General features: G+C 43.3%; 1 protein-coding gene across 2 annotated transcripts in view; it reads right to left on the bottom strand.

Annotated features, from left to right (window-relative positions):
- Positions 1 to 3,343: 3,343 nt before the first annotated feature.
- slc35f6 (solute carrier family 35 member F6) overlaps positions 3,344 to 14,146 on the bottom strand; it is a 56,218-nt gene continuing 45,415 nt past the window's right edge. For both annotated transcript variants that reach the window (XM_059981416.1, XM_059981417.1), the window contains 2 exons: positions 7,017 to 7,127; positions 3,344 to 4,660 (listed from right to left, as the gene is read on the bottom strand). In XM_059981416.1, the coding sequence (XP_059837399.1) occupies positions 4,188 to 4,660; positions 7,017 to 7,127 (584 nt within the window). In that variant the 3' untranslated portion in view covers positions 3,344 to 4,187. The remainder of the gene's footprint in view (positions 4,661 to 7,016; positions 7,128 to 14,146) is intronic.

The following is a 14,146-nucleotide window of genomic DNA, read 5'->3' as shown; positions in this document are numbered from 1 at the left end:
AGTATTCAAGACATCTGCAAGGAACAGTGCCTCAAGAAGCTGGTGTCCCATCATTTAGGACCCACATCACTGAGGTCATGCCCGGTTCTCATTGTTACCTTGCAAGGTGACCTGCAGGCTAGAGGAGGGATTACACCCGGAGTAGAGACTGTGGCAGGATGGAGCTGTCTATATAGATCTATTCATTACACAATGCATTGAATTAGAAAAAGATTAAACAGTAACAATGCAGAATAAAGTGTAACATCGACAAAGAGCATGGTGTAAGGAAACACGATGGTGATAGATCATAATGAGAGGTTGTGAGGTGGGGACTCTCTTGACTCACAGTCTATCTTATCATACAGGTTACTAAGAGTTTAAGGAGGACAGAAGCGTTCCTTGAACCTGGTTGCACATGCTTGCATTCATTGGGAAATTTAAAGCAGCGGTTGATAAGTTCTTGATTAGTCAGGGTGTCAATAGTTACAGGGAGAAGGCAGAAGATTGCGCCATGGTAGAGCAGACTTGATGGGCTGACTAGTCTAATTCTGCTTTTACATCTTGTGGTCTAAAGGCTTTATCTTCTGCCTGATGGTGGACCTCAAGGCATTAAATAATACTGTATAGTCTGAGTCCATGTCGGGGTAGGCTTTATTTGCTAAGATGTGATCACAACTCTCCGCAGTTACTTGCAGTCAGGGACAGAGTAGTTGCCAGATCAAGCTACAAACCCACTTAGTTAAAAATAAAACACCTAGTACAATGCCCCCATGGTTAAACAATTCTGTCTGCAAACTCGAGACCATGCAGAGTTGCTGTGAGAAAATGAAGGAAGACAGGACTAGATATTCACCATAATATTTCCAAGGAAAAACTAAGCTTCTTTAACATTGCTAAATGCTCTGCAGGAAGACCCCATTTTTCCAAGATTATTAGAGAACATCTTCAACTACAACCTGACTATTGAACCCTACGGTGTCCTCAGGCCAAACATCTGCCACAAAAAATTGAGGTCAGGGTTGGAGGCAACTGACGGGTAGGTTCAGCTCTATGACCCGCAGTCGGCACCTGGACCGGCTCCAGTGATGGCTGGCTTTGTACCTGTGGACTCGCTTTTCTGAACTTCAGTTCTGAATGTTATTTGATTTTAATGTTTACATGATTTGTCTGAACTGTAGTTCGGGTGTTTGATTTTGTTTTTAATGGATTCTATCAGGTTTCTTTTGTGGCTGCCTGTAAGGAGACAAATCAAGGTTGTATATAGTACACATACTTTAATATAAATGTACTTTTGTCGACAAAATTACTTCCATTAGGAAGTGCATAGCTATATATGCTGGTAACCTCCATGGCCAGCCTCTTAAAAAGACAACAAAACTAAGGGATGCAGATACAGCTGACAGTTTTTAAACACACCAGCTCAAAACCTGTTTATTTAACATTGCTTTTAACTAACTTTTTAATCTTATTTTTATATTTGTACTTTTATCCTTTTGTAAAGCACTTTGAACTACATAACTATGAAAAGTGCTCTATAAATGAAGTTATTATGCTGTAGCCAGACAGGATGTTCTCTAAACATCAAGTTTAAAAGTTGGTGAGGGTCAAAGAGGATGACAAATTTCTTGAGCCTCCTAAGGAAGTGCACGTGCTAGTGAACTTCCTTGGCTATTTTATCAATGTGGTTGGATGGGGTACTGGTGAAGTTCATTCCTAGCAACTTGAAGCTTTCAACCATATTCAAACAAGAATATGTGCATCACCCTTTTCCTGAACTCGATGAACAGCTTTTATCTCCCCAACACTGGAAGTTCAAAGTAAATTTATTAGCAAAGTACACGTCACAACATACCATCCTGAGATTCATTTTCTTGTAGGCCTACTCAATAAGTCCATAATAGAATCAATGAAAGACTGTACCATCTTGGGGATTCAACTAGTGTGCAAAGACAACTGTGTAAATACAAAAAGTAATATTAAATAAGTAGGCAATAATTCCTCCAAGAGAACCACAACCTTGTAGGATTTGGAGGCTTGCATGCCTCAATGACCCAGTGTGGTTTGCTGGCTAGAGCTAGCACCTTGCTCTTTGGCTTCTTGTAGGGTCATCAGTACTAAAAAGGTCAAAGGGTAGAGGCCAAACCAGTCCTCCAGGTCCAGCTCAGAGCCTATGACTCTGACTGGTAAAAACACAATGAAAATTCCTTGTGTGCAATATGGCCAGGCAGAGAGAGAGGACATTCATTGCTGCCCTAAACACCAACGGCATGAACAGGCAGTATGCAAGCAATAAATATCAAGTCCATTGGATGTGGGAACATTAGTTATTTCCTTTGGTTCAAGAGCCTGATCACTGAGGAGTAAAAACTGGACTTGAACCCGATTGTGAGAGCTCGGAGAGGAGAAGTTGTCTACTACATTGGGTCAAGATACTCTTTCCTATACTCATTTGATAAACAGCCCACTGCACTGGCAATATCTGCAGATACCATTAGATGGGATTACAGCAGAACCCGGCCAGAGTTGTGAGTGTACATGGAGTAAAGCAGGGGGCAGAGCACGCAGCCTTCTGGAGCCCCAGTGCTGAGGCTAGTCATGGTGAAGGGCATTTCTGCCTTCCTGATTGCTATCTGATGGTACCTCCTATTCTTGTGATCACAAGACCCTGCTGGAAAGTGGTAACACAATATTGCAAGTCCAGTTGATTGGGGAGACCGATGGCCGGGAAGCAGTGTGACCTTGGATGAGGCATGAACCAGACCCTCCAGCTATGGCATCACCTGTTACAGCCACCCCAAGTAGGAGGCATGAGGGGGAGAACAGAGGCATGGTGAATGTGCTGCAGTCTGTGCTAGGCTGGGGTCAGGCCGCTGCAGACCAGCTCTCCCACGGGTCCTGCTCTCCACTGTTCAATCCCTGGAAGATGAGCTGCATTGCTATCGTCTGTGGCTGACCCAGCATGAGATGAGGAACTGTTACGTTCTTGTTCAGCAGAAACATGACTCCAGGTTGACATTTATGCACCATTAATCTTTAGGCCATGCCATTCATGACTTGTGTTAATAGTAATTTGTGACTAAGTGCTGTTGTAACTGTGTGCTGTGTGTGACTAGGTACTGTGTTTGCTCCTTGATCCTAGGGGAACAATGTTTCATTTAGCTGTATACACGTATGGTTGAATGACAATAAGCTTGAAATTTGTAATCATAGTTTTCATGGGGGTGGGGGGGGGGGAGAGAATCTCTAGTGTCCATCATCTATTCCTCTTACATTTCTTAGTCATGATCAACTTCATTTTGGTGATCAAAACAAAAAAAAAATCAAGCAATTGGAGAAAGTGGTCACAATTATATTCACAATATTGTATCAATGTCATCCCACAGTTAGTTTTATTCATTACACAAATTATTTCACAGAAAAGCAGCAAAATTTACAATCATAGGGTAACCTTTATAAATTTCCTCCTATTGATCAGTAAAGAAATAATTCAATATAATCAATGCTATTTGACTTTTGGTTAATATTTTAAAATCAGTAACAGTAATCTGAATGACTGAAGCAGCATCACATCTTTAAGATAGTTCAAGTGTTCATTTTTCTGGGAAGGAGTTCAGAGATGACAAACAGGAAAATGAGGGAGAGGCACTGAATTGGGTTTTTATTACAGTGCTCAAACTTCCAGAGTGCTCCCCACCAAGATACTCACACGGAGCTGCACCAACAGTAGATTTGGGAACAGCAAAAGAGTAGGGTCAGCCTTCCCTCTTAATTTTCTCTCAATAGAAATGCAAATTAAAGACTACGGCAACAATCATAAAGAGCTTGCAATCGACAGAATCTAGGGTTTCATTAAACCTTAAAGAGGAGCACATGGTCCACTCATTTTCCTAGCCTGAGCTTACTGGTCATTATGGCAACACACTTGCATCATACAACTAAGCGAGATGTATCAGACCTCTTGCAAGGTGATTTCTGCAACTGGCTTGCCTGCAGTTCTGAAAATAAAAGGTCATTTAATGTATCATTACCACCATACAATCCATTATTGTGATCCACAAAGTGGCACAAAATTCCACTCCACAATTCAGCTATCTCCTTTATTCTTCCCCTCATAACACAAGAGGGTTTAAAATTTGTTTAAAAGACAACGTTCTTTGGTCATTATTTGAAAGCAACACATTTATGCTCCAAAACTACAATCATTTTCATGGAACAGGGTTTATGGAATCATTGTTTTCAGTTAATAATTCTTCCCTTTCCAGATCCTCCACTGCAGTCTTCTGACACCATGAAAGCTTTGCTAGTAGTAGCGTATGCAGCCCATTGTAGAGACCTGTACCCATCAGTAAGATTAAGAAGCCCAAGATTTGGAGACCATGAAATTGTTCCCAACCCACAGCGAGGCTCACTATCCAGATTATTATGGTCCGTAGACTGTCCAGAACCATTCGAGTGGTTGCACTGATCTCCTTAGTCACACTAATGCCAGCGAAATTAAAGAAGGCAATGCTCAAGATAGTTCCCAAGAGAGCCACAACGATTAATGGGTTCATCCCAATTTGACAGAAAGCATCAAGTGCGTCTTCAAGAACACCTCTGGGGTTGCCACCAAATTCCCCCACTGGGATATAGTACATTGGAATCAAAAGCAGGGTGAGGATGATGAATCCAAAAATACCTTGGAAGGACACAAAGTGAACAGGTTTTAAAAGCTGAGTTAACTCAAAAATGCATCACAGACATATCAGATTAATAGAATGAGCAAGTGCAATGGATCCATATGTTAAAACTTACCAGTTATTCCCTAAAGTGGTGTTTAAACTTTGAGCCCAAGTATGGAAAAATATTTTGAATTTAGGGTTAAAAGATTTGTGTTGCTAAAATGGTTTTACTAACATTCTGCAGCTTCTCTTAGTTGTAAATTTACATAGCGCTAGCCCCAAAGCTTAAGGCTGATAACATAGCCGCATAAACAAGATGAGCACAGAGAAAGGTGTCACAAATCATGAAAAGACTACACATAGACTGTCAAGTTTTTGACAACTAAAGACTCCTGGGTTTTCTAATTGTAGAATTGTCCCTTGATTAGGCTGGTATTAAATTGGGGGATTGCTGGTCAATGCAGTTCAAAGGGCCAGTAGGGACTGTCTTACGCCTATCAATAAAAATAAAAATTCCAGTCCCAACAAGGCACGCCCACTATATTCAGCGGGACACAGAATGTACCAGGCATACGGGACAAACATGCAAATACTCAAACTGAAATAACTAAAATTACAAGGGATTGGGTTATAGCAAGAGGACAGGAAGCCCTATTCACATTTCCCCACCACATCACACTTAACCAGCAAATGGCTTTCTAACGGCGTCACACCAAATGCTACACTCCCATGGCGCCTTTCTAGTTCACAATCAAATAATTTTCAGTTTGAGCTTTTTCTTTTACTCTTACAATTATAGGAAGGAGTACCAAGATATAGGATATACAAGTGTTTAGATAGACAGGGACTTATTAGAGTCAGCACAGCTTTGTGCGTGGTAGGTCATGTTTAACAAATCTATTAGAGTTTTTCAAGGAGGTTACCAGGAAAGTGGATGAAGGGAAGGTAGTGGATGTTGTCCACATGGACTTCAGTAAGGCCTTTGACAAGGTCCCGCATGGGAGGTTAGTTAAGAAGATTCAGTCGCTAGGTATACATGGTGAGGTAGTAAATTGGATTAGACATCGGCTCAATGGAAGAAGCCAGAGAGTGGTAGTGGAGGATTGATTCTCTGAGTGGAGGCCTGTGACTAGTGGTGTGCCACAGGGATCAGGGCTGGGTCCACTGTTATTTGTCATCTATGTCAATGATCTGGATGATAATGTGGTAAATTGGATCAGCACATTTGCTAATGATACAAAGAATGGAGGTGTAGTGGACAGTGAGGAAGGTTTTCAAAGCTTGCAGAGGGATCTGGACCAGCTGGAAAAATGGACTGAAAAATGGCAGATGGAGTTTAATCCCAGACAAGTGTGAGGTATTGCACTTTGGAAGGAAAAACCAAAGTAGAACATACAAGGTAAATGGTAGGGCACTGAGGAGCGCAGAAGAAGAGGGATCTGGGAATACATATACAAAATTCCCTAAAAGTGGCATCACAGGCAGATAGGGTAGTAAAGAGAGCTTTTAGTACATTGGCCTTTATAAATCGAAGTATTGAGTATAAGAGTTGGAATGTTATGGTGAGGTTGTATAAGGCATTGGTGAGGCCGAACTTGGGAGTATTGTATGCAGTTTTGGTCACTGAATTACAGGAAGGCTATTAATAATGTTGAAAGAGTGCAGAAAAGGTTTACAAGGATGTTGCCTGGACTTGAGAAACTGAGTTACAGAGAAAGGTTGAATAGGTTAGGACTATATTCCCTGGAGCGTAGAAGAATGAGGGGAGATTTGATAGAGGTATATAAAATTATGATGGGTATAGATAGAGTGAATGCAAGCAGGCTTTTTCCACTGAGGCTAGGGGAGAAAAAAAAACAGAGGTCATGGGTTAAGGGTGAAGGGTGAAAAGTTTAAAGGGAACATTGGGGGGGGGGGGAGCTTCTTCACACAGAGAGTGGTGGGAGTGTAGAATGAGCTGCCAGATGAAATGGTAAATGTGAGCTCACTTTTAACATTTAAGAAAAACTTGGACAGGTACATGGATGAGAGGTGTTTGGAGGAACATGGTCCAGGTACAGGTCAGTGAGACTAGGCAGAAAAATGTTACAGCACAGCAAAGAAGGACCAAAAGGCCTGTTTCTGTGCTGTAATGTTCCATGGTTCTGTGAAAGAATGAATATTCAATGAAAGTTCTGGCTAATTTTGGAAATTTCTACATCTGATTTAGAACTGTTTGCGCCATTGTATTCCAAATCTTGTTTATTGAAATCCCACTGAAAGACAGGTGGGCTCCCTGAACTGACTGATAATTAACTGCAATGACAGCAAATAAAAGCATGGTAATGTCCACCAGCAAACCAGCTTTGTTTACAGGCTCCGTTCCAAGCCTACCCTCTGTGCCCACAGCTCGAAGTGGGTGTACGTCGTGTTTATAAACAAGTTTCTCCTCCAGGACCATCTGAATAGCAACCACTATTTGGGCCATGATAATGAGGAGGTCACCTAAAAAAGATTAAAAATAGAAATTTAGTGATTGTTTATCCGTTTTAGACTGACGTTATTTCACCGCATCAGGAAACAATTTCAGAGCTTTCACAAACTTGGCACAAAATCAGCAGAATCCGCTCAGGAGATAGAAACCCACCACATGAAAAGGTGGGAAGAGGACAAGCCAGCCCAAATATAGCTGGAAGGAAGATTCCAGATTATTTAGTGTCACTTCAAGTACAGAAACATAGAAAACCTACAGCACAATACAGACCCTTCGGCTCAGAATGCTGTGCCAAACATGTCCTTACCTTAGAACTACCAAGGCTTACCCATAGCCCTCTATTTTTCTAAGCTCCATGTATCCATCCAGGAGTCTCTTAGAAGATCCTATCGTTTCTGCCTCCACCACCACTGCCGGCAGACCATTCCATGCACTCACCACTCTCTGCGTAAAAAACGTACCCCCGACATCTCTGTATCTACTTACAAGCACCTTAAAACTATGCCTCCTCGTGCCGACCATTTCAGCCCTAGGAAAAAGCCTCTGACTATCCACAAGATCCATGCCTCTCATTATCTTGTACACCTCTATCAGGTCACCTCACATTGAATTCACTCAACCTATTCTCATAGGGCATCTCCCCAATTCAGGCAACATCCTTGTAAATCTCTTCTCCACCCTTTCTATGGCTTCCACATCCTTCCTGTAGTGAGCTGACCAGAACTGAGCACAGTGCTCTAAGTGGGGTTTGATCAGGGTCCTATATAGCTGAAACATTACCTCTCGGCTCTTAAACTCAATCCCGCAGTTGATGAAGGCCAATACCCTGTATGCCTTCTTAACCACAGAGTCAACCTGCGTAGCAGCTTTGAGCGTCCTATGTACTCGGACCCCAAGATCCCTCAATTCCTCCACACTGCCAAGGGCATTGCCATTAATACCATATTCTGCCATCATATTTGACCTACGAAAATGAACCACCTCACACTTATCTGAGTTGAACTCCATCTGCCAATTCTCAGCTCAGCTTTGCATCCTATCAATGTCCCACTGTAACTTTTAACAGCGCTCCACACTATCCACAACACCACCAACCTTTGTGTCATCAGCAAATTTATTAACCCATCCCTCCATTTCCTCATCCAGGTCACTGGCACACCACTGGTCACCAACTTCCATGTAGAATATGACCCTTCTACAACCACTCTTTGCCTTCTGTGGGCAAGCCAGTTCTGGATCCACAAAGCAATGTCCCCTTGGATCCCATGCCTCTGAACTTTCTCAGTAAGCCTTGTATGGGGGTACCTTATCAAATGCCTTGCTAAAATCCATATACACTACATCTATCGCTCTACCTTCATCAATGTGTTTAGTCACATCCTCAAAAAATTCAATCAGGCTCGTAAGACATGACCTGCCTTTCACAAAGCCATGCTGACTATTCTTAATCATATTATGCTTCTCTAAATGTTCATAAATCCTGCCTCTCAGGATCTTCTCCATCAACTTACCAACCACTGAAGTAAGACTCACTGGTCTATAATTTCCTGGGCTATCTCTACTCCCTTTCTTGAATAAGGGAACAACATCTGCAACCCTCCAATCCTCTGGAACCTCTCCCATCCCCATTGATGATGCAAAGATCATCGCCAGAGGCTCAGCAATCTCCTCCATCACTCCCACAGTAGCCTGGGGTACATCTCATTCGGTTCCAGTGACTTATCCAACTTGATACTTTCCAAATGTTCCAGCGCATCCTCCTCCTTAATATCTACATGCTCAAGCTTTTCAGTCTGCTGCAAGTCATCCCTATGATCACCAAGATCCGTAGTGAATGCTGAAGTAAAGTATTCATTAAGTACCTCTGGTATCTCCTCCGGTTCCATACACACTTTCCCACTGTCACACTTGATAGTTCCTATACTTTCACATCTCATCCTCTTGCTCTTAACATACTTGTAGAATGTCTTGGGGTTTTCCTTAATCCCCTCCACTAAAACCCTCTTGTGGCCCCTTCTGGCTCTCCTAATTTCATTCTTAAGCTCCTTCCTGCTAGCCTTATAATCTTCTAGATTTCTATCATTACCTAGTTTTTTTTGAACCTTTCGTAAGCTCTTCTTTTCTTCTTGACTAAAGTTACAACAGCCTTTGGACACCACCGTTCCTGTACCCTACCATCATTTCCCTGTCTCATTGGAACATATCTACGCAGAACCGCATGCAAATATCCCCTGAACATTTGCCACATTTCTTCCATACATTTCTGAGAACATCTGTTCCCAATTTATGCTTCCAAGTTCCTGCCTGACAGCCTCATAATTCCCCTTACCCCAATTAAACGCTTTCCTAACTTGTCTGATCCTATCCCTCTCCAATGCTATAGTAAAGGAGATAGAATAGTGATCACTATCTCTAAAATGCTCTCCCACTGACAGATCTGACACTTGACCAGGTTCATTTCCCAACACCAGATCAAGTACAGCCTCTCCTCTTGTAGGCTTATCTACATATTGTGTCAAGAAACCTTCCTGAACACACCTAACAAACTCCACCCCATCTAAACCCCTCGCTCTAGGGAGATGCAAATCGATATTTGGGAAATTACAATCTCCCACCACAACAACCCTGTTAATATTACACCTTTCCAGAATCTGTCTCCCTATCTGCTCCTCGATGTCCCTGTTACTATTGTGTGGTCTATAAAAAACACCAAATTGACCCTTTCCTATTCCTAACTTCCACCCACAGAGACACTTTTGCCTCCCTCCCTATCCTTTCTGCAACATCTAAAACTTGGCACTTTAAGTAGCCATTCCTGCCACTGCACCATCCAAGTCTCTGTAATGGCCACAACATCATAGCTGCAAGTGCTGATCCATGCTCTAAGCTCATTCGCTTTATTCATGATACTCGCATTAAAATAGACACATCTCAAACCACTGGTATGAGTGCATCCCTTCTCTATCACCTGTCTATCCTCCCTTTTGCACTGTCTCCAAGCTTTCTCTATTTGTAAGCCAACCTCCCTTTCCTCTGTCACTTCATTTCAGTTCCCAACCCTCAGCAGTTCCAGTTTAAACTCTCCCCAATAGCCTTAGCAAACCTCCCCACCAGGATATTGGTCCCCCGGGATTCAAGTGCAACCCATCCTTTTTGTATAGGTCACACCTGAAATCTGAATCCCTGCCCTCTGCTCCAATCCCTCAGCCACACATTTATCCTCCACCTCATTCCATTCCTACTCTCACTGTCACGTGGCACAGGCAGTAATCCCGAGATTACTACCTTTGAGGTCCTGCTTCTCAACTTTCTTCCTAACTCCCTGTAGTCTGTTTTCAGGGCCTCCTCCCTTAACCATATAGCCATATAACTATTACAGCACGGAAACAGGCCATCTCGGCCCTTCTAGTCCGTGCCGAATGCTTGTTCACATCTAGTCCCACTGGTCCGCACTCAGCCCATAACCCTCCATTCCTTTCCTGTACATACACCTATCCAATTTTACTTTAAATGACAAAATCGAACCTGCCTCTACCACTTCTACTGGAAGCTCATTCCACATAGCTACCACTCTCTGAGTAAAGAAATTCACCCTCGCGTTACCCCTAAACTTTTGCCCCTTAACTCTCAAATCGTGTCCTCTTGTTTGAATCTCCCCTACTTTCAATGGAAAAAGCCTATCCACGTCAACTCTATCTATCCCCCTCATAATTTTAAATACCTCTATCAAGTCCTATAATTCGGTGACCAGAACTGTGTACAATACCCCAAATGTGGCCTCACCAATGCCTTGTACAATTTTAACATTACATCCCAATTCCTATACTCAATTCTCTGATTTGTAAAGGCCAGCATACCAAAAGCTATCTTCACCACTCTATCCATGAGATTCCACCATTATTCCCAGATCATTTTGTTCTACTGCATTCCTCAATGCCCTACCATTTACCATGTATGTCCTATTTTGATTAGTCCTACCAAAATGTAGCACCTCACACTTTTCAGCATTAAACTCCATCTGCCATCTTTCAGCCCACTCTTCTAACTGGCCTAAATCTCTCTGCAAGCTTTGAAAACCTACTTCATTATCCACAACGCCACCTATCTTAGTATCATCTGCATACTTACTAATCCAATATACCACCCCATCATCCAGATCATTAATGTATATGACAAACAACATTGGACCCAGTACAGATCCCTGAGGCACACCACTAGCCACCGGCCTCCAACCTGACAAACAGTTACCCACCACTACTCGCTGGCATCTCCCATCCAGCCATTGTTGAATCCATTTCACTACTTCGATATTAATACCTAACGATTGAACCTTCCTAACTAACCTTCCATGCGGAACCTTGTCAAAGGCCTTACCGAAGTCCATATAGACAACATCCACTGCTTTACTCTCTTCAACTTTCCTTGTAACCTCTTCAAAAAATTCAATAAGATTTGTCAAACATGACCTCCCACGCACCTTTTCCTACTTATGTCATTGGTACCGATATGTAACACGACTTCTGGCTGTTCACCTTCCCACTTCAAGATATCGTGGACGCAACCAGAAACATCCTGGACCCTGGCACTTGGGAGGCAAACTACCATCCATGTTTCTTTCCTGCATTCACGGAATCACCTGTCTGACCCCTTAAATACAGAGTCCCCTCTCACTGCTGCCATCCTCTTCCTTTCCCTACCCATCTGAGCCACAGGGTTAGACTCTGTACCAGCGGCACGGCCACTGCTGCATCACCCAGGTAAGCTGTTCCCCCCCAACAGTACTCAAACAGGAGTACTTATTGTTAAGGGGGACAGCCACTGGGGTTCTCTTGCCCACTTATCTCTCTCCCCAGACCCCGGAGTGACTACCTGTCTGTAACTCCTCTCTATCACCTCCTCACTCTCCCTGACCAGACGACGGTCATCGAGCTGCATCTCCAGTTCGCTAACGCAGTCACTAAGGAGCTGCAGCTCAATGCACCTGGTGCAGATGTGGCCGTCCCAGAGGCTGGGAATCTCCAGGATTCCCCACATCTGACACCGAGCATGGAAAACCGGCCTCACACACACACTTTCTGTCTGCATTCTAAACCGATAACCTACCTCACCTCGAATGTAAAGGAGAACAAAATAATTGTTACTTCAGATCCAATGCAGCACAATAAACACAATAAGATTAAGAACACAATAATAAAAAACAATAAATAAAAATACACAAGATAGCTTCTATACATAGATTTGTTCTATGTCCATAAATTGACGCTAGGCACAGGAGTGTCTGTATATGGGAGTGGGACGAACGGTCTGAGCAGGGTGGGTCCGATATCCCATGTTGTTACTGGACCCTTCCTGTACACATGTCCTTGACAGTGGGGAGGCTGGTGCTGGTGATGGGCCAGGCAGTTTCGACTACGTGTTGTAGAGCTCTCCTGCCCACCAGTGCGGTTTGTAACTAGTTCCACGGAACAAGACCGTGTCTATGCACACACGAGACAGGGTGGGGTGACAGCCAGTAGCTCATGATTAAGCAACTTGTAGGTAACATCAAAACTGTGAGTGAAGTTGGTGGTTAGGTGGTAGACTGTAGACATGAGATAAATAGAATGGAATTCAGAAAAGTGAGGGGAATAAGGGCAAGAAATTAAAGTGGAAAATAAATCACAGATAAAAAAAAGACTGATGCTTGGGACAAAGTGTCATTAACTGTAGTCACTGTGAAATGAGACAAGGTGTGTCAAAGAGGATCACCACAAATAACTTGGCAGCACAATGAGGAGTTTGATGTTGTGGCGCTCGTTGAGTTTGCCAATTCGCTTGCAGATGTTTCGTCACCAGTCGACATGCCACCCTCAGTGCGGTTGTCGGTGTTTCTCTCTGGGGATGCTCATGATTATATAGGTTCCCCCCCCCCCCCCCACCCCGTTCCCCTGTCTACTTGCCTTAGTTCTGTTTGGCTACCCCTTCAGCTCACCTCGGAATTCTATCATCTCCCCAAGAGCCAAAGAAATGCAAGCCAATGGCATTCAAGCGTCAACTGAAGGGGTAGCCAATCAGGACTGAGGCAAGCAAACAGGCGTCTACATGAACTTGAGCACTCCCAGACAGAAACACCATCTACTGTGCACCTCGACTGCTGATGGAACTCTGCAAGCCAATCGCCAAGCTCGGTGAACACTGCGACATCAAACATCTCATTTCAGATCCATTTCCCTCTCAACCCCAGTCTCCTGCCTTCTCCCCATATCCCTTCATGCCCTGACTAATCAAGAAACTATCAGCCTCTGCCTGAATATACGTGAAGACTTGGCCTCCACAGCCACCTATGGTAACAAAGTCTACAGATTCATCATTCTCTGTCTGGCTAAAGAAATTCTTGTGTTGAGATTTCTTATGTTGGCATTCATAGGAAAAGGATTTGATATGTTGGCATTCACAGCAAAAGGATTTGAGTACAGGAGCAGGGAGGTTCTACTGCAGTTGTACAAGGCCTTGGTGAGACCACACCTAGAGTATTGTGTGCAGTTTTGGTCCCCTAATCTGAGGAAAGACATTCTTGCCATAGAGGGAGTACAGAGAAGGTTCACCAGATTGATTCCTGGGATGGCAGGACTTTCATATGAAGAAAGACTGGATTGACTAGGCTTATACTTATATGGGGAGAGGGCAGGAACGGGGTACTGATTGTGTATGATCAGCCATGATCAAAGTGAATGGCGGTGCTGGCTAGAAGGGCCGAATGGCCTACTCCTGCACCTACTGTCTATTGTCTATACTCACTGGAATTTAGAAGATTGAGGGGGGATCTTATTGAAATGTATAAAATTCTAAAGGGATTGGACAGGCTAGATGCAGGAAGATTGTTTCCGATGTTGGGGAAGTCCAGAACGAGGGGTCACAGTTTAAGGATAAAGGGGAAGCCTTTTAGGACCGAGATGAGGAAAAACTTCTTCACACAGAGAGTGGTGAATCTGTGGAATTCTCTGCCCCAGGAAACAGTTAAGGCCGGTTCATTGGCTATATTTAAGAGGAA

This window comes from Hypanus sabinus, chromosome 10, assembly GCF_030144855.1.
Source record: "Hypanus sabinus isolate sHypSab1 chromosome 10, sHypSab1.hap1, whole genome shotgun sequence".
NCBI lineage: Eukaryota > Metazoa > Chordata > Chondrichthyes > Myliobatiformes > Dasyatidae > Hypanus > Hypanus sabinus.
The sequence above is the reverse complement of the archived record's forward strand: the minus strand, read 5'-3'. Positions and strand labels throughout refer to the sequence as shown.